Here is a 24,457-nt window from a genome sequence, read left to right on the forward strand (position 1 = left end):
TTACTGAACATATTTTCACCCCATGAATATTCCCAATAATTAAATCTATCTCACTCTGATCTACAACACAAGCTTTCACTGTCCCCTTAAAATACGGTGTGTCTATACTAACTTTAGCAATCGGTAATTGTACAATATTCCCATTAAACATAACACACTTCCTAGATTCGCCTGTATATTCATGGTCTTTCACTAAATTCTTATTCACTCCAATAATAGTGCTTCCTGTATCCCTGATGGTCTTGGCTGCCTTGTTCCCTACGAATGTCTGAAAAATCTCCAATGTTCCAGTATCAGATGACAATGATAAGCCTTGCTCTATTCTACCTTTCTCCCAGTCCTTTCTTTCTTGTCTGTTTCCTTGATATCTTCCGTTGCGGTTATCATTTTGTCTTTCATATGTACCACTTCTATACTGTCTATCCTGTGTCTCCCTTGTTCTGTGTGTGACAAGTCGGATTAAGATATTGGCCGTTTTGGGTGTCTAGGGGATTTTATAGTTTGAGAATCCTTACTTGCACATATAAACTACAAGCACAGCGTTATAATGCAGGCAACAAATACTATATTTAGATGTAAACTTATGTACAGTTTATTATACAACATAAGATAATGAAAGGTGAAATGCTGTACAGTTGCTAGTATGGAATCTAGCGTATTTACATATATAGGACTATCATCGTCAGATATTAGAACCAAGTGGTCTGAGTGTCATTAGGCTGGTTGCTTAGCTTTTGGTCCTGTGCTGCACTGGTGAGACTGGTGTGGCTGGTACTGATGCTGTCTGCTGGTGGGCTGGCGTAGTGGATCCAGGCTCCGTGTGCAGTCCAACTTGTATGGTTGCAGAGCTAAGCTGCGTCTACCAATCAGTTAAGCCAGTGACGGGTCTGTGGCTAGCGTTGTTACTTGGACTCTTGAAGGATGAGTAGGTCTGATGTCTACAGATCTGGTGCCAGCAAATCTGCTATCAGCTTTAGGTTGCTAAGATTTCAGGCGGATGTAGCCTATGGATAAAAGCTGCAACGATATGATGTATGCGTCGGTTTAGCCATAATGATAACACTGGGAGGTAGATGCCTTTCCGTGAAGGACATCTTCAGACTGATGTATAGAAACTATAAGCTAGTTTCATAATTGTTAAAGGGGCATAACAAATGAATATAGTGTCCCATCAAGGGAGATAACAATAATAATGGGACTCCCATAAAGGGAAATAACAAACAGTAGTAAGTGATATATGATAAGTAATATAAATGACGCTCACCAATCACGGTGAATAGCAAGTACATACATCACTAAGATAAATGAGATGAAAGGGGAAGGGGAGATCAACGTCTGATACTCGCCCGTGCTCTCACATAAGTAAACATAGAGCATAAGTAAATACATACTAAGTAATAAGACATGTTTACATAAATGTTTGGATAATTCCCTGCCAAGGAATTAATCAATGATAATATATTGAAAGCTCGTGCCGAGCGCTAATATATCAGAGTTAAATTAATGATAGTTAAAGAGCTAAATACCTCTGGTAAGAATTGGTAATAAATTCTAGTCCAAATGGCTTGAACATTTAGCCATAAAGGTCATGATATACAATATAAGTATACAGTAATCTACTTACATCATCCATGATAGGAATGCACAAATATATACACAAATAATGTAGTAATAAATGCACAAATATATATATACATTACTAAGTAAAATGGTTCTCAAGCACTTTACTAAGTTACATACCACCAATCCAAGTGAGATAAGGGAATGAAAATAGTCTAGAGCTCAAGCAAGAGATAGATGTGCTCCCAGTGGGCTCTCCAGCGTGAATGAGATCGGACGATGAAGTTTGTCCATATACACGTAAATAGAAAGGGGGGGGGGTGAGTGGCGGGAGATAAGTGCAAAGGTGGTCTAGACTATCTGGCGTCTTTGACAAAGAGATCCTCGCTTGACCGTGACGGCGTTTCCGGGAGATAGACATTGCGCGAAGGCGCGAGTTGAAAGTCCAGGAAATCAGCCCAGGTGGCCAGGTGGATTATGAAGGGGAGATTATCGGAGCTCGGCCAAAATCAAGGGAGATTATACCTTGATAATGGCTAGTGCTAGACGAACAGCGTTGCCCGAGGCGTTGAGTTGAATGGGCACTTTGAAGTGACCAGCCGCTCCCAACAAGGGGGGGGGGCAACGGATGTTTGCCAAGATAGGAAAAGGGGAGCGTACTCTTGTCAAGAGTCTAGTGTGGCACGTGTCAAGGTGGGGATAGTGAAATGTGACATCGCTGCCAAAGGGGGTGGGGTTGGATTGGAGGGGTGTTGGCTGTGTTTTTAGCGCTTGATTGGCTAAATTAATAAAATTGATGATTAATAGCGAGTAAATAAATTAATTAAATGCTTAGACCTGAGTGATATCTTGAGTGAGCTAAAACGGTTCGTCACAACCCTCCCTGCGTAAGATAGGTCTTTGTTAAAAGATCTATAAAGTGCTGACGTTGATATCACTCAAGTTTCGTCTACTGTTGGTCGTAGCATTTAAGAAAATTTTCCCAGTAGTTAAGAGGTTGCCAAGGTCCAGAGGGGTGTCCGTCCTAAGGGTCCGCTGTCGCCTATGTTCTGTCCGCAGGCGGATTGCCACGTGGAAGGGGCAATTCTGGAAACCTGGGGAAATAGGCCGGGTGAATAGGACTGGGTACATCTCCTTCTTGGGGCAGACCAGTAAGTGGGATGGGTGTTATGGCGGAGTGCCCAATGCGCGTATGTTGGACGGGGCTTATCTCTGAAGCCATAGTAAGGCGTTTCTTCGTGAGTGCGATTAATCGGCTTACCTCTAGTTTTCCAGACACGGTCAATGTCAGGGAAGAGTGGCCTTAAAGTGTGGGTGGAGCCGTGATGAGGCCCACTTTCATGAGAGTGAAAGTTCACTTTCCTCTGTGACTTCCTGGCAGGATCAGTGCCAGGGATGAGTGGTTTGATAGCTGAAGAGCGGGAGTTACAAGGACTCTCACGAGTGTAGGTATTTCGCTTACCTCGTGACTTCCTAGCAGTGCCAGTGCCAGGGTGGAACGGCTTGAGCTTGGCTGAAGAGCCAGTAAAGGGTTTGTTAGAGTGGCGACCAGGGCTTCCAACCGGCTGGTTGCTGCCACGTTTCTGCTTTGTCATTCTACCGACAGGCAGAGAGAAGTATGGTTTATTGACAACGCCTAGAGGTATGTACCTGGAGCCTAGAACAAAGTCGTATACTGGCGAGTCCATGACTACTGCATCAATGGTGCCATGTACATACTTGCATTCTACGTGGACCCGAACGATAGGATACACCTTCGGAGGAATGCCACGGTCTAGAGATTGAACCGTCACTGATCCACCAGTGAGATCCGATGGGTCGACCAGTGCTTTGCTGATGACAGAGCTCACCTCACATCCGGAATCGAATAGTGCCTGGACAGGAGATCCGTTAATCAGAATAATCTCTACCCCAGGAGGTGATACGATGGGGTGAGGCGGTATCGGTTGGGTAAGGCCACAAGCAGTGGGTTCAGGGGCCACGGTCAGCGCTGATATGACGTAATAGTCCTCCTCTTCCTCATCAAGAGGCGATGGCTGATTATGCAAAGAGGGTTCAGGGAGCTCAGTCATGGCTGACACAGTACGTGGGGCCTGATGCTGTCGATTGGGCCTGTGATCACTCGTGCTGTTCCGGTCACGGTGATGGTTATTGGTCTGGCCATGTCGAGGCGGGTGGCTTCGTCTGTCGTAGCTAGTAGGCGTGGCTGGTCGTTGGATTGGTGCTTTTTGGTGATGAGGTTTAGTAAAAGGAGAGGGTTGGCCAGAAGGAGCGTGTTTGTTGGAAGAAGTGGGCTGGTCCTCTGGTTTGTCCGAGGCTGAGGTCTTGCTTTTGATGTCCTTAACGTCTTTGCGGGCAGTCGCGTACCGGTCTGCAGCTGAAGCTATGTCGGCTGGTGTAGCGGCTTGTTGCTCCCTTACAAAGATTTTGACATCGTTAGGCATGCACTCTAGCAACTGCTCCGCGAGTATGAGGCTCACTAGGCCGTCCAAAGTCTCTGGCAGTTCGCTAAGAGTGTGCCATCTTCTCAGGTATCTGTCCAACCTGCCGCAGAGATTGTTATAAGTCTCTCTGCGCTCTAGGCGGGATGTCCTGAATTTCTTTTGGTAAGCCTCGGCAGTCAGCTCGAATTGGACGAGTAGCGCCTGTTTGAGGGCTGCGTAGTCTTCTCGCTGGCCGGAGGGGAGTTTAGAGTATACTTCATAGGCTTTGCCTCGGAGGCATTGGGATAGCCGGAAGCACCATTTCTCCTCTGGCAGACCGTAGTAGCTCGCAACTTCTTCGAAACGGACAAGATAAACTTCGATGTTCTCTGTCTTGTCGTCGAAGTGCTCCATTGGCATGTGGGGTAGGCCGTTTGAGGAACTTTGCTGGGAGGCAGGGCTAGCCGGGCGAGATCCGGAGGAAACTTGACTGGCGGTTCCGTTCTCTTTCTCCGCGGCTATCCTTTCTCTCTCAGTTATTTGTTTTTCTTTTTCCCTTTCTCGCTCCGTGATTTCCTTTTCTTTAGCTATAGCTATAGCTATAGCTACTTCAGCTTCCTTTTTTTCCTTCTCTTTGGCTATGGCTACTTCAGCTTCCCTTTTCTCTCTCTCCATAGCTATTTCATGTTCCCTTTCCTTCTCCTTTCTTCTTTCTTCCATCTCCTTATCAATTTCTGCCCTCACAAATTCTTTCTGCTTTGCCTCATCGTCATACATGACGGCCGCGAGTTCTCTGAGTTCAGCTATTTTTTGTTTCATGTCAGAGTCCGCTTTGGAGCGTGTGCCACTGGCCATGGTGGTGAGGGGTGCTAGGATGGTGAGGGGTGGGTGATGAAGGGGAAAGGCGGAAGGTAGAGTAAGAGGTGGAGACGATGATGGAGCTGCTGAAAGCAATTACCTAAGAGTTATAGGAAAGGTGGTATTAACCTTTGTTTGGTGCTTAAGAACCTGTAAATGAAGTACAATCACAGCAATACAAAATTAGAAAATAAAATAGCTCTGAATGACACTCTGTAGTCTTGTGCTCTAACAATGATGATAGTTAAAATACTGGGGAGTTGCCTGCTGTGCTTGCAGTATTAGTTGGGTAAATCCCGGACGAGGCTCGCCATTGTGACAAGTCGGATTAAGATATTGGCCGTTTTGGGTGTCTAGGGGATTTTATAGTTTGAGAATCCTTACTTGCACATATAAACTACAAGCACAGCGTTATAATGCAAGCAACAAATACTATATTTAGATGTAAACTTATGTACAGTTTATTATACAACATAAGATAATGAAAGGTGAAATGCTGTACAGTTGCTAGTATGGAATCTAGCGTATTTACATATATAGGACTATCATCGTCAGATATTAGAACCAAGTGGTCTGAGTGTCATTAGGCTGGTTGCTTAGCTTTTGGTCCTGTGCTGCACTGGTGAGACTGGTGTGGCTGGTACTGATGCTGTCTGCTGGTGGGCTGGCGTAGTGGATCCAGGCTCCGTGTGCAGTCCAACTTGTATGGTTGCAGAGCTAAGCTGCGTCTACCAATCAGTTAAGCCAGTGACGGGTCTGTGGCTAGCGTTGTTACTTGGACTCTTGAAGGATGAGTAGGTCTGATGTCTACAGATCTGGTGCCAGCAAATCTGCTATCAGCTTTAGGTTGCTAAGATTTCAGGCGGATGTAGCCTATGGATAAAAGCTGCAACGATATGATGTATGCGTCGGTTTAGCCATAATGATAACACTGGGAGGTAGATGCCTTTCCGTGAAGGACATCTTCAGACTGATGTATAGAAACTATAAGCTAGTTTCATAATTGTTAAAGGGGCATAACAAATGAATATAGTGTCCCATCAAGGGAGATAACAATAATAATGGGACTCCCATAAAGGGAAATAACAAACAGTAGTAAGTGATATATGATAAGTAATATAAATGACGCTCACCAATCACGGTGAATAGCAAGTACATACATCACTAAGATAAATGAGATGAAAGGGGAAGGGGAGATCAACGTCTGATACTCGCCCGTGCTCTCACATAAGTAAACATAGAGCATAAGTAAATACATACTAAGTAATAAGACATGTTTACATAAATGTTTGGATAATTCCCTGCCAAGGAATTAATCAATGATAATATATTGAAAGCTCGTGCCGAGCGCTAATATATCAGAGTTAAATTAATGATAGTTAAAGAGCTAAATACCTCTGGTAAGAATTGGTAATAAATTCTAGTCCAAATGGCTTGAACATTTAGCCATAAAGGTCATGATATACAATATAAGTATACAGTAATCTACTTACATCATCCATGATAGGAATGCACAAATATATACACAAATAATGTAGTAATAAATGCACAAATATATATATACATTACTAAGTAAAATGGTTCTCAAGCACTTTACTAAGTTACATACCACCAATCCAAGTGAGATAAGGGAATGAAAATAGTCTAGAGCTCAAGCAAGAGATAGATGTGCTCCCAGTGGGCTCTCCAGCGTGAATGAGATCGGACGATGAAGTTTGTCCATATACACGTAAATAGAAAGGGGGGGGGGGGGTGAGTGGCGGGAGATAAGTGCAAAGGTGGTCTAGACTATCTGGCGTCTTTGACAAAGAGATCCTCGCTTGACCGTGACGGCGTTTCCGGGAGATAGACATTGCGCGAAGGCGCGAGTTGAAAGTCCAGGAAATCAGCCCAGGTGGCCAGGTGGATTATGAAGGGGAGATTATCGGAGCTCGGCCAAAATCAAGGGAGATTATACCTTGATAATGGCTAGTGCTAGACGAACAGCGTTGCCCGAGGCGTTGAGTTGAATGGGCACTTTGAAGTGACCAGCCGCTCCCAACAAGGGGGGGGGGGGTGAACGGATGTTTGCCAAGATAGGAAAAAGGGAGCGTACTCTTGTCAAGAGTCTAGTGTGGCACGTGTCAAGGTGGGGATAGTGAAATGTGACATCGCTGCCAAAGGGGGTGGGGTTGGATTGGAGGGGTGTTGGCTGTGTTTTTAGCGCTTGATTGGCTAAATTAATAAAATTGATGATTAATAGCGAGTAAATAAATTAATTAAATGCTTAGACCTGAGTGATATCTTGAGTGAGCTAAAACGGTTCGTCACACTGTGAGAGTTATTCTGTGTCTCACATGTTCTGTTAAAGGCAACTATTTCTTCTATATCACTGCCTCTAGATAATTTCTTCTCGGGATGTGCCACTTTATAAGCCCTTATCAGTCTTACTATGTCTTCTATGGATTTCGGTTTCCTCTCCAACAGAAATATTTTTAATTCCTCCTGACACTCGTACATCACTTTGTCCAGCATGAGAAATGTCTTAAGACTGTCAAAGGTTTTTCTACATCAGCGGTTTCTATCCAGTTATCGAAATGGCTGCTCATTTTGTCCAAGAAGGTCTGCGGGTCATCCTCTGGTTCTATCTCACAATTAACAAACTGTTGGCGATAGAAAGCTTCTGTTTTCCCGAAAGTTTGATTGATTGATTGATTGTTTGATTTGAGGCACATCGGCACAATTTAGGCCATGTCGTGCCTGCAGTCCCTTAAGGACTACTCTCTCTCTCTAAACAACAGGGCCAGATTCTATACAGTCATATCATTAAAATCAAGGTCTATTCACAGTTAAAATAGTCAAGGTAGTAAAAATTTAAATATTTGGTAAAAATCTAGTGTAAATAGTGCATGTTCACTAATTCATAAATCAGATCTTCGTAGATAGCCCCACTTCCCGGATAAAGCCCAGTACCTTCCCAGGGTCGACATTATCAAATAGTGTATTTAAATTAGTGACTCTAAAATATTTCGCTTTGACATCCTGGTATCTGGGGCAATCAACGAGGATATGTTCCACGGTACTCACAAAGTGGGGGCTCCTCTTTCTTCAGTACAAAAGAGTGCGTGATGTAGGTGTGGCCAATCCTAAGTCTGGACATGGTCGTGCTACCACGCCTTGTCAGACCCTTAGCTGTGGGCCGCCACCTGACATCCGCCACAATCTGCCTGAGTTTACTGTGAGTCTCAGCCTCCCATCGGTTCTGCCACTCTCGATAGGTGGCAGAGGCAATACTTTGTCTCAGGTCCGAGTAGGGAATTTGGGTTCCTGACACCCCATGATTTAGGGCTCTCTTTGCTTCTCTGTCTGCGGCTTCGTTTCCCTCAATGCCAACATGGGAGGGGACCCAGATGAAGGTGACATCCCTACGGTCGGCTGTTATTTAGTCCAACAGCTTCAGGCTCTTATGTACCAATGGGATGTCAGTCTTCATCCGCCCCAAAGCTTGCAATGCAGATTTGGAGTCGGAGCAGATTATAAATTTCCTCCTTTCTGATGCTTTTACGGCCATAAGTGCAAGCAATATTGCGTGCAATTCGGCCGTAAAGATGGAGCAGCCATCGGGGAGTCTACGGGAGATTGTTTTGTTCCGGAAGGAGCAGGCACACGCGACCTTTCCCTCCATTTTGGATCCGTCTGTGTAGATGGTGCCACAATCTCTGTAGCTCTCCTGCAGTTCCCTAAAGTGGACTTGTAGTATGCTTGGGTCTGTATTTTCTTTTTTGAAATTGAGTAGGGATAAATTTAATTTGGGTTTATTCATTAGCCAAGAAGGGTTCTGAGGGGTTTCTATTTTAGAGATTTGGTCAATGGGTGGGGTTAAATTTTGGATGGTTCTCTCATTCGAAGGCCCAACGGCTGTATGACGTTAGGCCTTCGATTGTATAATTCTACCTCTTTGGGGTTAAATATGGAGTCAAAAGCAGGTTCGTGGGGTTGGATTTTAGCTTGACTATATACTGCATTACAAGCTTTTTCATTCTTATATCCATGGGGAGTTCTCCAGCCTCCACATGGAGACTTGGGATAGGCGATGTACGAAACGCGCCGAGACAGAGACGCAGGGCAGCATTTTGTATTGGTTCCAGTATTTTTAGGTACGACTTCCTTGCTGCTCCATATATTATGGATCCATAGTCTAGCTTGGATCGAATTAGACTCCGATAGAGCAGCAGCAAGGTATCTCTGTCAGCTCCCCAGTCCGTATGGCTGAGTACTCTTAGTATGTTTAATGACTTTTGGCATTTCTTCTTAAGTTCCTTAATGTGGGGGAGAAAATTAAATTTGGAATCTAAGGTGAGGCCTTAAAATTTTGTAGTTTTCACGACAGGGATCTTCTTTTTGTGTATAAATAGTTCAGGGCCTGGGTGAAGTCCCCTTAGATTACAAAAATGCATACTAACTGTTTTGGAGACTGAGAATTTGAAACCATTATAGTTTGCCCAACCCTGAATTTTGTTTAAACATAACTGTAATTTTCTTTCTAAGGTGTTCATGTTTTTCCCATAAGTGAGAATGACAAAGTCATCAACATACAAAGAGCACTCTATGCCAGGGGACAGCGCATTTATGATGCTATTTATTTTAATGTTGAACAGGGTGACTGACAGAATGCTGCCCTGGGGTACACTCATTTCCTGGTCATGAGTGTCAGAAGCGGAGTTGCCCACTCGAACCTGAAATTTTCGATCTTTCAGGAATTCCTCCACAAAACGGGGGAGGTGTCCCTTAAGCCCCATAAGCGCCAGGTCACGTAGAATGCCATGTTTCCAGGTTGTGTCATAGGCCTTTTCTATATCGAAGAATACAGCTACTAGATGTTCTCTTCTGAGTAATGTATTTCTAATATAAGCTTCCAGCCTTACCAGGTGGTCAGTTGTTGTCCGCCCCTGCCGGAATCCGCACTGGTAGTTTGAGATCACTTTATTCCTTTCCAGGTACCAGACCAGCCTACTGTTAATCATTCTTTCCATGGTTTTGCAGATGCAGCTTGTTAGTGCTATTGGTCGATAGTTAGCTGGGTCAGAGCCGTCTCTTCCCGGTTTAGGTATCGGTATAACTGTGGCTTTCCTCCAGCTGTTTGGGAAAGCGCCTGTTTGCCACACACAGTTATAGACCCCTAGCAGGACTGCCAATGAGGGTTCGGGAAGGTGCTTGAGGAACTGGTAATGGATTTCGTCTTCTCCAGGCGCTGTGTCATGTGACTTGTCCAGCGATTCCCTCAGTTCCTCAAGCGAGAACGGTTTGTTGTAGTCTTCATTGTTCTCTGACCTGAAATCAATGGGGTGTCTTTCCTCCCTGGTTTTGACTTTTTGGAACTCTGGCGTGTAGTGTGCAGTGGATGATTTTTCTGCTATTGAGGATGCAAGGCAGTCAGCTATTTCTCTGGGGGACGTGACAGTTCGTCCTTGGTTTTTCAAATGCCCTATTGCATTTGATTCTTTCCCTTTGATTCGCCTTACTGCCTTCCAAACCGCTCTAGCAGAAGTTTTGGCATCCAGACTGCCGACAAAACTTCTCCAGGAATTCCTTTTGGCTGACCGTATGGTTTGTTTAGCCTTTGCTCTAGCTATCCTGAATAGCTTTAGGTTTTCCTGGGAAGGATTCCTTATAAATGCAGCCAGTCGTTTTTTCCTATCGCCAATAGCACTTTTGCAAGCTGTATCAAACCATGGTTTGCTAAGCCTTTTTGGATTTGCACAGGTTAGGGGTATAACTTTCCTGGCTATACTTAGTAGCTTGCTAGCAAAGGTATCGGCTGGGTTCTGTTCATCGAGGATATTTTCTGTGATATCTTTTTTGGAATTGTTCCCAATAGGCCTTATTCAGTTTCCACCGCTGAGGTCGTCCTAATGAAGGGAGATTGTTAGTAATGATGATTGGGAAGTGATCACTTCCCCGTAGATCATTGCTAACTGACCATTTAAAGTCGTCCAGAAGTCCGGGGACGCATACGGTGAGGTCAATGCATGTGAGTGATCCAGTTCCTGGGTGCAAGTAGGTCGGTGATGCATCATTAAGTATGCATAAATCATGTTGGAGGAAGATATCCTCCAGCATACGACCTCTTGTGTCGGTATTGTTGGATCCCCACATGGTGTTATGGGCATTGAAATCCCCAAGGATTAAATAAGGCCGGGGGAGTTGTTTCAATAGGTCCTCCATGTCTGTTCGGTTTAATGGAGCGCCTGGTGGTAGATACAGGCTGCAGCAAGTGATAACCTTGTGAAGGGTTATCCTAGCTGCTACGGCCTGTAGTGTGGTCTGTAGTTCTACCCTCTCATGGGGGATGCTATCCTTCACAAGGATACAGACTCCACCTGATGCTCTCTCTGCATCCTCAACATTCTTGCTGTAAGCACGGTAGCTTCGGAAGATGATGCAATCTTTCAGAAATGTCCATCAGTAGCTGCATTTCCTCGTAATTGGCCTTGAGGCCTCTACAATTCCACTGTACAATTCTGGAATCCATGGCTTATTCTAGAAGACCTACTTGGAGCTATTTGGCCTTGGGAGGCCCCCGGAGGGGTTTCCCTTTATTCCAGTGACCTTGGTATTTTTGTTCTTGGGTTTGGATGGAGAGGAGGACAACCCCCTTTTGGGGGAAGTCTTTCTCTCTGGAGAGGGGAGATCCCTCTGGTTAGAGCGGAGGTTATTTCCTCCTCTCTCACCTCGGGCATCCTCTCCGCTTTGATTTCTCCCCTTAGGAGTTGGTCAACCTCTAACTTGGTAGAGGTTGGGGTGTCTGGCTGGGTTCTCTGAGGAGAACCTGTGTCAGACATGATGTCTCCGGGTTCTCCCGGAGTATTGGTTTTGACATGCTGCTCAGTCTCCATGCTCTCATCAGCGAGCACAGAGAACCTGTTCTTTAGCATGACAACAGGGCTTTCTTGTTTCTTCAGAGGTGTGTTCTTTGGCGGTGTTTTCTTCTGAGTTGGAGGAGGAGGAAGGGGTGGTGGGGTCAATGTGTCCGTCTGTGTGGCTATGGATCTTCCTATCTTAGCAACAGCCTGGGCGTAGGTCTTTGTCAAGCCGAATTGGCCCTTGGGTAGGGCCAGTACAGCCGATTTCGCCTGGCTAAAGGTACATCCGTTTCTTGCCTTGTACTCCTGCACGGCAACCTCCTGTTTCCACACAGGGCAGTCCTTGGAGTAGGCTGAGTGGCCAGCTTGACAGTTTGGGCATTTGAACTGGGCTGTGCAGCCCTTGTCCTCATGACCCTCTCCAGCACATCTGGCACACACAGTGTTCCTCTTGCCGCGCCGTGTCCATAACCCTGGCACTTGAAGCACCTCATGGGGTTAGGTATGTAGGGCCTCACTGGAACTCGTAGGTATCCTGCCTTCACATACTCTGGCGGTGTCCTAGTTCCGAATGTGAGGATAATAGTGGCGGTTTTGACCTCCTCACCCTCCCTGCGCCTGGTAATGCGCCGGGCATGGGTGACTCCTTCAATGCCCTCCACTATTTCCTTCTCGGAACATTCCAGTAGGTCCCTAGAGCTGATTACACCTCTGCTGGTGTTCAGACTCTTGTGTGGCATGACTTCCACTTGGAGATCACAGAGTCTTCTGCATCTTAAAAGCCCATCAGAGTGCGTCTTGCTGTCTACTTCTACAAGGAGTTCCATTGATTTGTGTAGCTTAGACACACTCTTGGGCTCTCCCACTACTGACTTGAGTCCCTTATAGATAATAAAAGGGCTCAACTTTGTCAGGTTTTTTCCCTCCTCTGTGCACCTAACCACCAGAAATGATGGCCAGGTGGCACAGCTTTTTGGGACCTCCTCTTTTTTATCATCAATTCGACGTTTCTTGCCCAGACATAGGTCTGGGGCAAGTAGTTTTGTGTGTGTTTTTTGTCCATATATATTTTGGTTAATTCGGCACATGTGCTCCCCACCCGCCATCGAGTCCAACAAGGGGACGGGCCATTCGGATGTCCAGAATGAGCCCGCCAGGGCTACACAGGTGCTATACTCAGTCAGCTGCTACATCGGACATGTGTCCGATACAGCAGCTCCCTGATTGACCCTCCAGCCACCGCCCTCCAGCATAGGTCGACGACCTATGCTGGTAGCTCGGCATGACCAGCCGGTTGACCCAGAGCGGGCCATCTGGGTCTCAGGTCTTGGGGAACTTGGAGCCAAAGTATTGTGTTGTTGTGGTTTATCCTCAGATAGCCACCACTCAAACACCAGGATCTCTTTATCCCCCCTTACCCGTCGCAGTCCACGGCAAACGGACTGGTCTAGGACGTAGTGAGAATTTAAAGTTAAGGAGACAGTGTGATGATCAATGAAGGCAGACTTAGGAAAAGAGGAGGCAGACACAATGATAGAAAAGAAGTAGGGCACTTTTGAGCTCCAAAAGTGCTAAGGAAAGAGGAGCGCAGTTTAACGTCATGTCTCGGGACGATTTCCCGAAAGTTCGAAGTAGTTGTTCTTTCACAATGCTGTAGTTACCCTGGTTCATACATATTTTTGAAGGCACCTCCGCTTTAAATGATCTCGACTATAAGAATGTCCATTTGTCTTCAGGGTACTCCAGTTCTCTCATTTCTATTTCGAACTTCTTCAAAAAAAATGCCTATGTCCATTTTGTCTTCGTTGAATATCAAACCTATATATTTTGCCAGTTTATTACCTGTAGAGTCACTCTTTCTTTTATCATTCTCTTTTCCTTGGTCTGTTTTTAACTTTTTCTCTGCTGTCTCTTTTTCAAACGCTAATCTTTCTCTTTCAATGGCGACTAATTCATTTTTCTTTTCCCTTTCAATTGCTACTATCTCCTTATCCTTTTCTCTTTCTCGTTCGTCCTCCTTATCTAATCTCTCCTTTTCTTTTTCTCTTTCTCTTTTGTCCTCCTTATCTAATCTCTCCTTTTCTTTGTCTCTTTCCATCGCTAATCTCTCCTTTTCTTTTTCCCTTTCTCTTTTGTCCTCCTTATCTAATCTCTCCTTTTCTTTGTCTCTTTCCATCGCTAATCTCTCCTTTTCTTTTTCTTTTTCCATCGCTAATCTCTCCTTTTCTTTTTCTCTTTCCATCACTAATCTCTCCTTTTCTATGGCTAATCTCTCCCTCTCCATTAACCTTTCTTGTACGTATTTTCTTAGTTCTGCCCCTTCAAGCTCCAACAACCTTCCCTCTTCCTTCAACGCTGCTACCTCAGCCTTGTCCGCCATAGTTGATTACTAATAATATCGAATCGAATGTTGTCCTGTCTCTAGATCTAGACTATACTATCTCTACTGTCTGCTGACAGGAGATCCACTGTGTATAGAGGGATACGTGGGTTTTACCTTTGCGTTGGGCGCCACTTGTTACGTCTTTATATTGGATGAGACTCTTTAGACATGTAAACGACAAATCACAGTTTATAAATACTTTAATCTTTATTAACACTGAAAACACTTTCTTGTTCATAGTCCTCCATTTCGGTTCTTCCTCTTACTTTCATCACGCATTCGCACCATTTCACATTCACACTAAGATGCGCACGTAACATTGGTCATGGGTGGCCCATGCGTCATGATCCCTCTCTCCACCTTGTTGATGAGATCCAAAGGAACGCATCACATTACATTTGGCACCAACTCAGTTGCAGAAGCTGCGGGAGGGAATTTCATAGCTGATAGTCCCAACGCCTAATGGGCTTCACTCCTGATTTCTCCTCGAGGTTGTCTCCTGAAGCCTCAGTACAGCAAGGCAGCGGGGTTTTGAAGTCAGAGTACCCCTCTCCTAGATAAACTGCCTTAATAGGCTGACGAGCTCAATCTGCCCGAAGCTCCCGGTTTTATGGCGCCATGTATCCAGGCAACTTATAGTGCTACTATTATGTTGTATTTCATATTTATTCATGATTTGTTTCAGTACTAAAGATTCAAAATTAATAAACCTTTAATTAAAAGTATGTGAATCTAAAAAACTGTTAATCAGCGAGCACCTAAGAGTGTACAAAAAATGTACAAACTTTTATGCAAATCCATTTGGCGGTTCTAGAGTTCTCTTGATAGATGAATAAATCGTTGGAATTTGGAAAATTTACTCACAATCAAAAATATCCCGTAGATATTGTCTTTAATTTATCAGTCAGTCTATATAGCAAAGTTTTATTAATACTGCCTGTTTATAGAACTATACTCGCCAATCGCCAACTAACATAAACATGAATCTGTCAGTATGAAACATTAAATTTAAAACATACTCTGTTATTGTTCATAGTCTTAACTATCACAATCAAAGTTCATAGGGCTTTTTACAACAGGCACCTGAAGCATCAACTGCTTAACTTAGTCAAAATATTCTCTAGCAAGTTAGAAGTCTGAGCCGCCGTTTACTAAGTAAAAAAAACACAAAAAAACTTTGACTAGCCATATGACAAGCCTTTTGATTATTCCCTTCAAAGCTGGGACAATCTAAAATAAGAAGTAACCAATGAACTAAACAACAAGAACATGTGTTGAGGACCACAAAAGTTTATTCAATTGACCCTTACAGTTTGTCTGACAACCAGTCGTGGTGTACAGATAGATTTACATACATAGCAGGTCTTTGATCTGAAACATAAACATATTTTTAAATTTCTTATTTAATATTTAAAAGAACATTTCTTTTTCAAGTTTAGTCTGCTATCCTTAAAAAATAAATAGCACTGGTGTTTAGACGTTTAATCAACGTCACCCTTGATCCCGGTCAAATAATCTTCGTCTTTTTAATACTTAATCATTTAATTTACTGGTCACTTAATTCTGACATTTCAATTATAATTATCATTTCTTCAATTATTGACTATTGTACACTAGCGGATCCAGGAATTTTGAGAGAATGGGCGATTTTTTTGTCATGCGTCTTCTTACATTCTTCACTGCCAGAAACGCCTTCTCCTGACATCCACAGCTTATCTTATATAATACAGACGTTACTTCAACAAAAAAGATGATTACATCCTACGCAAAATGCATTCAGTCATGCATATTAACCAATGACTTAAATTTTACCAAGTCACTGGTTTTCCTGGCTAGCTCAGGCAACCCATTCCATGTTCTAATGGCACTAGGGAAGAAGGAGCATTTGTACAAATTTGTCCTAGCATATTGGAAGAGGAATGTGCCTTTAGCTTTGAGTCTTTCTGAGTATTTTATTTTATTATCCTGTTTCTTAATGTTTTCTTGAGTTGAGGGGTCCCAAACAGAGTATGCATATTCTATTATTGGCCTAACCAAGGTTAAATAACAATTTTAGTTTTATGTTCTTGTTTGATTTATAGAAATTTCCTTTAATTTGCAATTAAAGTATTTTATTAAATTTTTTGTTTTTGTATTTGAAGATTATGGTTCAGTTTTATGTCAAATAGCTACTTTACTTTTTGAGTCTTCTGTCCTGAAGGCTTTCTAAATTTAGTGATTTTACTAAAAGGTGTTACTCTAGTCAAATGTGAATATTCGTTTGTTATGAATCTCACTGCTCTATTTTGTGTCTGTTCCAGCTTCTTAATGTTTTCTTGAGTTGAGGGGTCCCAAACAAAGGATTCATATTCTATTATTGGCCTACTCAAAGTTAAATTACATTTTAGTTTTATGTTTTTATTTGATTTATAGAAATTTCTTTTAATAAACCCTAATGCTTTGTTTGATTTTTTGATAGTTTCATCAATATGAGGATTCCATGACAATTTTTTATTTATTATAACACCTAGGTATTTTGCGTTTTTAGTCTATGTTACTGGTTTACCGTGAATACGATAAGTGGAATTAATTTGTTTTAGTTTTTTTGTTACTCTTAATTAATAACTGACATTTTTCTGGGTGGAAAGACATGCTCCAATTTGGTTCCCATTTCAATTCCCTCATTATTCGTCCTATTAAAAAATGAAGATCAAATTGAGTCACATAAAGTAACGTGGGGGCCGATACTGAAGTGTGAGTGACAATCGAGATACAAGTAGTGTAAGTATAATATCTTTATTCCGCGTTTTTATCTTAATATTATCTTCATGTCAAGCGAGTCCTCTTGTAGTAGGCTTTTTTTTGGTCAGAATAAGACGCCAAGAGAACGATGGTGAAATGCTCTTTAGATAATCGACTGTTTGGACGCGCTAAATGTCTGATATTAAAGAACCTTTTGAATATTTATTTTTTTTAAATATTAAATGTAAATTTATAGGCCGTTAGCAAATTTCAAATACAACAGATGTGTTCCGTGAAAAGAAAAGATAATCCACAGCTTTATAGAGTGTCGACGTCGAAAAAAAAATGTCTTGGAAAAATAATCTTAAAAAAAAATCATATATTAATTATTAATTCTGTTTGTAACTTCGTGTTGTTACAGAACTATAATACAAAGCTCTGAACAGAAACAAAAAATCAGAAGAAGGAGAAAAAAATCAAGTAGACCTATTAGATTCTTTTTTAGTTATTTATTTTTGTATTTTTAGGATTTAATTATAAAATCATGAGCTATAGTTCCTAAGCTATTATACAATAGAAAAATCTCAATTGAGTAAAGTTTGGGAAAAGGCGACTAGAAACAAATATTTGGTCTCAAAACTTATCTCAATTCATTTCATCTCAATGGTTACTCTTTTACTTAAAAATTTCTTATGAATTCTAAATTTACCAAAACATATTCTTTAAATAATGATCTTGAATTCATGCCCAATTAAATAGACTCTGTCGCCATATTTAACTATTCTGTTTTAAATTTCATGTTTTCGTCGGGGGCCGGTAGAGTGGAAACGAATCTCATGTAAGAGTCCTCTCTCCTTGTTATTATTATTGCTTAATGATTGCATTTTGGCATTAAAGAATAAGGCTTGGGCGACTCGATATAAAAATGTAATTTAAAGCATATATTAATTATATTTGTGACAGATTTTCTTGTAAAAAGTTTTGTAATTTCTTAACTATAATACAAAAGCAAAAGTATTGGTCTGCCATGTGGGGAGAATGTGATTACATCTATCGCCCCTACCACCTGGTACAACCTTCTTTCATTTTATATTTAGTAATGAATTATTTTTATTTTATTTTGAGATTAGAGTGTTGTGTGACATAATATACAAATGGGTATAAATATCAATAATTAGCTTATACTATAAAGATACTCAACTAATTTTGTTCACACACTAAGATTCAGGTCAAAAATTGGATCCCCCCCCCCCGTCACTAAAAAATCTAGAGTGGGAAGGGTAGTTAATACAATCACCTTCCATTTTCATTTATTACTTAAGGGTAAGTCTATTAAATTTATTTCGTTTAATCTGAATATTCAAAATTTTAAGCTGACATTTAAATGTCCAAATTATGAACATGAACTCCTACCAGATCTAGATCTAGATGATTGTCAGTATAAATGTGAGGGTCTATCCTTATAACAGTGTCACTATTAGATGTATGTTTACAAAGACTGCGAAACATCTGTATGAAAGAGTGTGTGTTTAGAGAAAATTACTGCAATATGAAATGTACAGACTGTAGCTAATGATAATGTGTAGAACCATTTTAAAACGATTAGATTCAGATCTACATGAGAAGCCTCTATTCTAAATAAAAAATCATAAATCCAAAAATTGTCACATTGACTATAAAGTCCTATTAAATGATTGAACGTGTATGATTTGTATGTTGTTTTTTTTTTGCGGTTGGGGGGGGGGTGGGGATAATTTACAATACAACATGTTGAGATGGGTTATTCTAAATAAGGTTCTTTTCTAGATCTAGATCTATGGCTGACAAAATTAAAAAAAAAATGTAAAGAGTGGACCGAATTGCAAATAGTTATGTTTTTGCTGTCGCAGGAAGATCAAAGCTTCTATCATTCATGTATCAGTACTTGTATCATTTACTGGTACGGCATTATTGTATGCTAGGATGTCACGGATGATTCAAAGTATTAAATGTGTTTTGTTTTAAACTGTACTTTATTGACCTTTCAAGGCAAAGGGGGTGGGGTGGCCTAAAAGTTCAAGGTTGGGAATAACAACTTTGTATTGAAGAAAGCTAACAATAAAAAAAAGAACCAAAAAGTGTTTTGTTAGGAGAGAGGCTTTTCATTTCCAAGTAGTGTGTCTATTGTTATTAGCGTAGCTTGGGATTTGGGGGCCCGGGGATATCATTTGGAGCTCTTGCATTTTGACATTCGACATCATGACAAGAGATAATGTACTTAATAAATATAAGTCTAAATTCAAATTGGTACAGTATATAACATGGGCGTAGCCAGGGGGAACCCCCCCCCCCGAAATGAAATCCCCCTGAGGGGGGAGACGGACTTTAGTTACTGATTTTTTGCTTTGATTTTGTTTATTTTAGGTGAGATTTTAATACTAAACCATCACTTGTCCCACCGCAGCCAAGGGGGTTTCGAGTTTAAAACCCCCTACCAGGGGATTTTGAGTCTAAAACCCCCTACCAGGAGTTTGAGTATAAAACCCCTAACAGGGGGTTTTGAGTTTAAAACCCCCTACCAGGGGGGTTTGAGTTTAAAACCCCCTACCAGATGTTTTGGCAGCTAAATCCCTCTATTCGAAAAACAAAACAAAAAACAAAAAAAGCAAACGACAATCCCCAAATTCCAACATCACAGTTAAGGAAGATTTTGATTTTATAAACCCCTATTCAATATAAAAAAAGCAAATTACACCCTCAAAATTCTATGAGCGTAGCCAAAAGGTTTTGAGTTTACCCCTCCCCCCTCTTCATTAGGGTTTGAAGCTAAAAAAATACCTCTTCAATATAAAAAAAAGCAATTTACGCACTCAAAATGTAGGTAAATGGGTTTTAAAACTCCAGAGATTGTTTAGTTTAAAATCCACAACAGAATATTTTAACGATAAAACTTCCCTTTTCGATATAAAATCTAAAGCAAACTACAGTCACCTAATTCCAAGAGCGTATTCAAGAGAGATTACACATTTTTACCAGTGGCGGGGCTCCATTAATAAACTGCATTGAATAGTCATCTGCCGACATTGAAAAAGACTAAATGTGGCTCAACAAAGATTGCTAAGACAGATTTTAGGAGTCAGTTATAGAGATTGGGTCTAAATCAAGAAAAAACCTATGCCGAATTGGGAGTCGACACCTTAGTAAGGTTGTGACAGAGCGTCGCATGAGGTTTGCGGAACATGTTTTTCGACAAAATGAATTACGCATACTAATGGTTGCGATGACATCCTAGTACAACTTGGCGCCAGTAAGGCAGTAAAAATGGATTTTAGGTTTTTGAAATAAAACATTTTAATAGCAGAAAAATTTACTGTAGATACCTCAGAAGATTCATTTTGTTGGCTTTCAATACCAGAAATAGAGCTTGGCGGCGGGGCTTCGCTCCGCGCTGGGGGATCTCCAAGCGCTCCCTAAAACCCTTGTTGGCAATGGCGGGATGTCTAAAATTTTTCCATTAACTCCAGGAAGAAACATTCTAGGGCACAATAAACGTCTCCCAAAAGAATGAAGTGTCAGTAAGTAATAAAGATCATGTACACACACACACATACATACTATTAATTTTTTTTTCGCCCATGGTATATAAGTAAAATTAACAAAAGATAATCATTAAGACTTGTTTAATGATTAATACCAATAATGCTGTCACAGTCGAGTCTGTGACCTATTTCGACCAGTTTCTAGAAGCGAGGTCAAACCAGTGCAAGTGTCCAGCGTAAACAAGTTAATTTTAGGTATCCAATCAAAGAAAGAGATTAAGGGAAAAATAGCACACGTCAGCTTCTAGAAGGTTAAAGTTACTAAAATAATTAGGGGAGAAGTTTCCATGATTCTGGAATGTACGATTAAGAAAGGTATAAATTAAGGGAAAGTCAGTTAGACGGGTCCTCACTTAGTCCTCGCTTAGTTATTGCTTAAGTCCTCTCTTAGTAAAGGATTAGTTAAGTTTTGTGATACTAGCGGGTCCATTTAATTAAAGTTTTATTAGTTGAAGTAATATTATCTGAAGTTATATTACTTAAAGTTGAAGTTGAAGTTATACTAAGTGAAGGTTCATGTATCTTTAAGTTTTATTTATGAAGTATCAAGTCAAGTTGTTATTGAATTAAGAAAGTGAAAGATGTGAAAGTTGAAGAAGTTATTAAAGAAGTTTGAAGAAAATACAGAGAGATGTTTCTTTCGTCACTTCATTGAGTTATCAAGTTTGATAATATAATCCCCGGCAAGTATGTTCGTCACAAATGCACAAGTGACAAATTTCAATTGATATCACCTTATGACATGCTTTCTGTGCAGCAAATCATCTGTAACATAATCTAGATCCGTGTATCCCAAACTGTGTTCCGCGAGGCCTGGGTATTCCACTAACTAGTGGAATAATTAACTAGTAGACCTACACACACATTAATCTCTAAGACTAAGTAAATGCAGAAAAGAAGATATAGATATGTATATACGCAGAGAAAAGAGAGAGAAAAGGATCGATGAATGGATTAAATAGATAATTAGATAGATAGATAGATAGATAGATAGATAGATAGATAGATAGATAGATTAGATAGATAGATAGATAGATAGATAGATAGATAGATAGATTAGATAGATAGATAGATAGATAGATAGATAGATAGATAGATAGATAGATAGATAGATAGATAGATAGATAGATAGATAGATAGATAGATAGATTAGAATAGATAGATAGATAGATAGATAGATAGATAGATAGATTAGATAGATAGATAGATAGATAGATATAATAGATAGATAGATAGATAGATAGATAGATAGATAGATAGATAGATAGATAGAGAGATAGATTAGATTAGATATATAGATAGATAGATAGATAGATAGATAGATAGATAGATAGATATAGATATAGATAGATAGATAGAGATATAGATAGATATAGATAGATATAGATAGATAGATAGATAGATAGATAGATAGATAGATAGATTGATAGATAAAAGAAAAAGTGATTTGAGATCATATTTGTAAAAAATATATAGAATTACGACAAAAGGTTCTATCATAAGTGCATTGTGAATATATAATCTTACATGTACAATTGACTACTCCAAGGCTTAATATTCCAACCAGTTGGTCGAAATTTGGTCCACACATTAATGGGCTGCCACTATCTCCGTTACAAGGTCCAGCGAATTTAGATACTACCATAACAGTTAAAACATATGCAGGTTTATAGACAATGGTTTATTATATTATAAAATATATGTTTACACAAAAATATATTAATAATGCAAATTAGTCTAAACACAAGACATACAATCACGCACTCGAGTTATGTCAGCACAATATCATTTCTATTTCATAAATAACTAAATTTACTCACAGGCTTCGCATGTTGATTTTATCTCAGGCTATATATTATTTTGCCATAGATCACTACCATTTTCAAACATTATCAAACAAGATTGCAAAGATTATGTTATCACACAAACTCAGAGGCGGCCCCCCATAGTATCCGCCTATTGGCAAGGAATATTCAAGCCATGATTTTTTAAAATTATCTGAACAAATAAAATCTCCAAGAATCATTTGCTGCTACTTTTAACTGGAAAATCAGGCTAGTAACTCTAAACTTCAAACTAGAGTAGATTTCGAATTCTAGATCTAAAACTTCTAAACCTACGACTAGATCTAGATTATATTTACTTAAAATGATCTATCAATAAAATTTATAGATTTAGAATCTAGACTATATTCAGAAGTAGAATTCTAGATCATATCTTATAGATATATTATAGACAGGGCCGCCGCGAGGGTTGTGGCCGCCTGTGTGCGAAATTTAAAATGCCACCCCCTTAACTTTTTTTCTGTGTTTAGAATCGAAATTAACATAATGAAATTTCAAGAAAAACTGTCCGTTTTTTTTTTACGGAAATAGTGTTGCCTATATAATCTTTAAGCGTTGTAAAATGTTCTTCCTGGAGATGTAATTGAAGATGCGGCAGGTTTCAGATCAAGTCGCCAGGGGGTATGATTCCGGGGCGCGCCCTGGCGCTATGCTTATTCTGACGTTTTCAGCTTCAGAAATTCTTTCTCCTGGCGCCTACAACGCCATTTTTTCTCGTAATAAAAAAAGAGAATAATTTAAAAAGCACAATATTAATGTGTTTACTTTTAAAGCGGACTTTTCATCCTAGTAAAAATATGCGAGGACGTTCTAGGTACATATAACACACGGAAGTCTGTAATGATCGTGATCTTTTTTATGATCATCTTCGTGCTACGTAAGACTTCTCTATCGCGGACCTTTATTTCATACAAAAATCGTCATTATAATGAAGTATAATAGACTTCTCTATCGCGGACCTTTATTTCATACAAAAATCGTCATTATAATGAAGTATAATAGTCTTCTCTGTCGCGGACCTTTATTTCATACAAAAATCGTCATTATAATGAAGTATAATAGTCTTCTCTGTCGCGGACCTTTATTTCATACAAAAATCGTCATTATAATGAAGTATAATAGTCTTCTCTGTCGCGGACCTTTATTTCATACAAAAATCGTCATTATAATAAAGTATAATAGTCTTCTCTGTCGCGGACCTTTATTTCATACAAAAATCGTCATTATAATAAAGTATAATAGTCTTCTCTGTCGCGGACCTTTATTTCATACAAAAATCGTCATTATAATAAAGTACAATAGTCGGAAGAAATTCGACCATTCTGAGATAAGAAAAGCCAGAAGAATCAGGTTAGCGGAGACGTTTAGACGTTGTTTTTTTTTTACGTTTTGACCCATAGTGTTGCATACGCCTCTCGCGTATATGTAGTAAGTAAATACTAAGAAGAAAAAAAAAATTGTGTTGACTGATCTGTTTCTGTAAGCGTCATTAAAAACAAATATTACAAACAATCAGCGAAAATTCAAGGTCAGAAAAGAGTAGGCGCTTATAGAAAAATCCTTTGGAATCTTTGGCACGCCGCTCTGTTTTTTTTTCCATAAAGTTTCCAATATAACTTCCATGTACGAATATCTATTTTTTTTTTTTTTTTTTAGTTTTTTTTTTAGGATAATGGAATGATTAGAATTTGTATACAATATTGAAATATTTAAGTAATTTTTTTTAATTAAACAAAAAAAAAATAAAAGCAACATTGCAATAATGATTTTGACCGCCTCCTAAATTCGGCCGCCTGCGTGCAATGCACACATTGCACACATTGCACAATAGGCAGCGGAGGCCCTGATTATAGACGTTACCCCGGTACATAAAAAAAGAACGTTATTACGTCCTACACATTTCATGTGACGATATAGTCATATTGTTGTCACGTTCCTAGTGACACCTCATTGTTCACAAAATGAGGACATTGTACCTATCTCAAATCAGGTCAACGCACCCACGCTTAAATGCCAGAAAGACGCCGATTAAAGCTTAGTTCAAGGCTACAGCAGGGAAACATAATTAACGTAGGTTAAATTACAAAAACAATTAAAAGGAAAATTAAATGTAAACGGGTCAAGGAGTCAAGGAGAGGCAGAGAGCTAGAAAGTTAGACTTAGAAGTCGCTAGTTTTTAAAGTAAATAGTTACTCAGTTTATTGATCATTTTTACTGAATCCTGTATCTGTTTTATATATTTTTGTAC

The 24,457-nt window shown here is 40.1% G+C and overlaps 1 protein-coding gene and 1 long non-coding RNA gene across 5 annotated transcripts in view; both read right to left on the reverse strand.

The window, feature by feature from the left end:
- Positions 1-463: 463 nt before the first annotated feature.
- Positions 464-1,791, reverse strand: LOC129928436 (uncharacterized). Its single transcript, XR_008779982.1, has 2 exons — positions 1,625-1,791; positions 464-1,017 (listed from the first exon to the last, which is right to left on the reverse strand). It is a non-coding gene; the product is annotated as an uncharacterized LOC129928436 (long non-coding RNA).
- A 13,547-nt stretch (positions 1,792-15,338) lies between these two features.
- The window catches only part of LOC129928237 (fibrinolytic enzyme, isozyme C-like), a 142,773-nt gene continuing 133,654 nt past the window's right edge, over positions 15,339-24,457 (reverse strand). For 3 of the 4 annotated variants that reach the window (XM_056041622.1, XM_056041620.1, XM_056041623.1), the window contains 2 exons: positions 21,893-22,003; positions 15,339-15,437 (listed from right to left, as the gene is read on the reverse strand). In XM_056041622.1, coding sequence (XP_055897597.1) covers positions 15,373-15,437; positions 21,893-22,003 — 176 coding nt within the window. In that variant the 3' untranslated portion in view covers positions 15,339-15,372. The remainder of the gene's footprint in view (positions 15,438-21,892; positions 22,004-24,457) is intronic. The other variant, XM_056041621.1, reaches the window with a different exon arrangement.

This window comes from Biomphalaria glabrata, chromosome 9 (genome assembly GCF_947242115.1).
Source record: "Biomphalaria glabrata chromosome 9, xgBioGlab47.1, whole genome shotgun sequence".
In the NCBI taxonomy this organism is placed as follows: domain Eukaryota; kingdom Metazoa; phylum Mollusca; class Gastropoda; family Planorbidae; genus Biomphalaria; species Biomphalaria glabrata.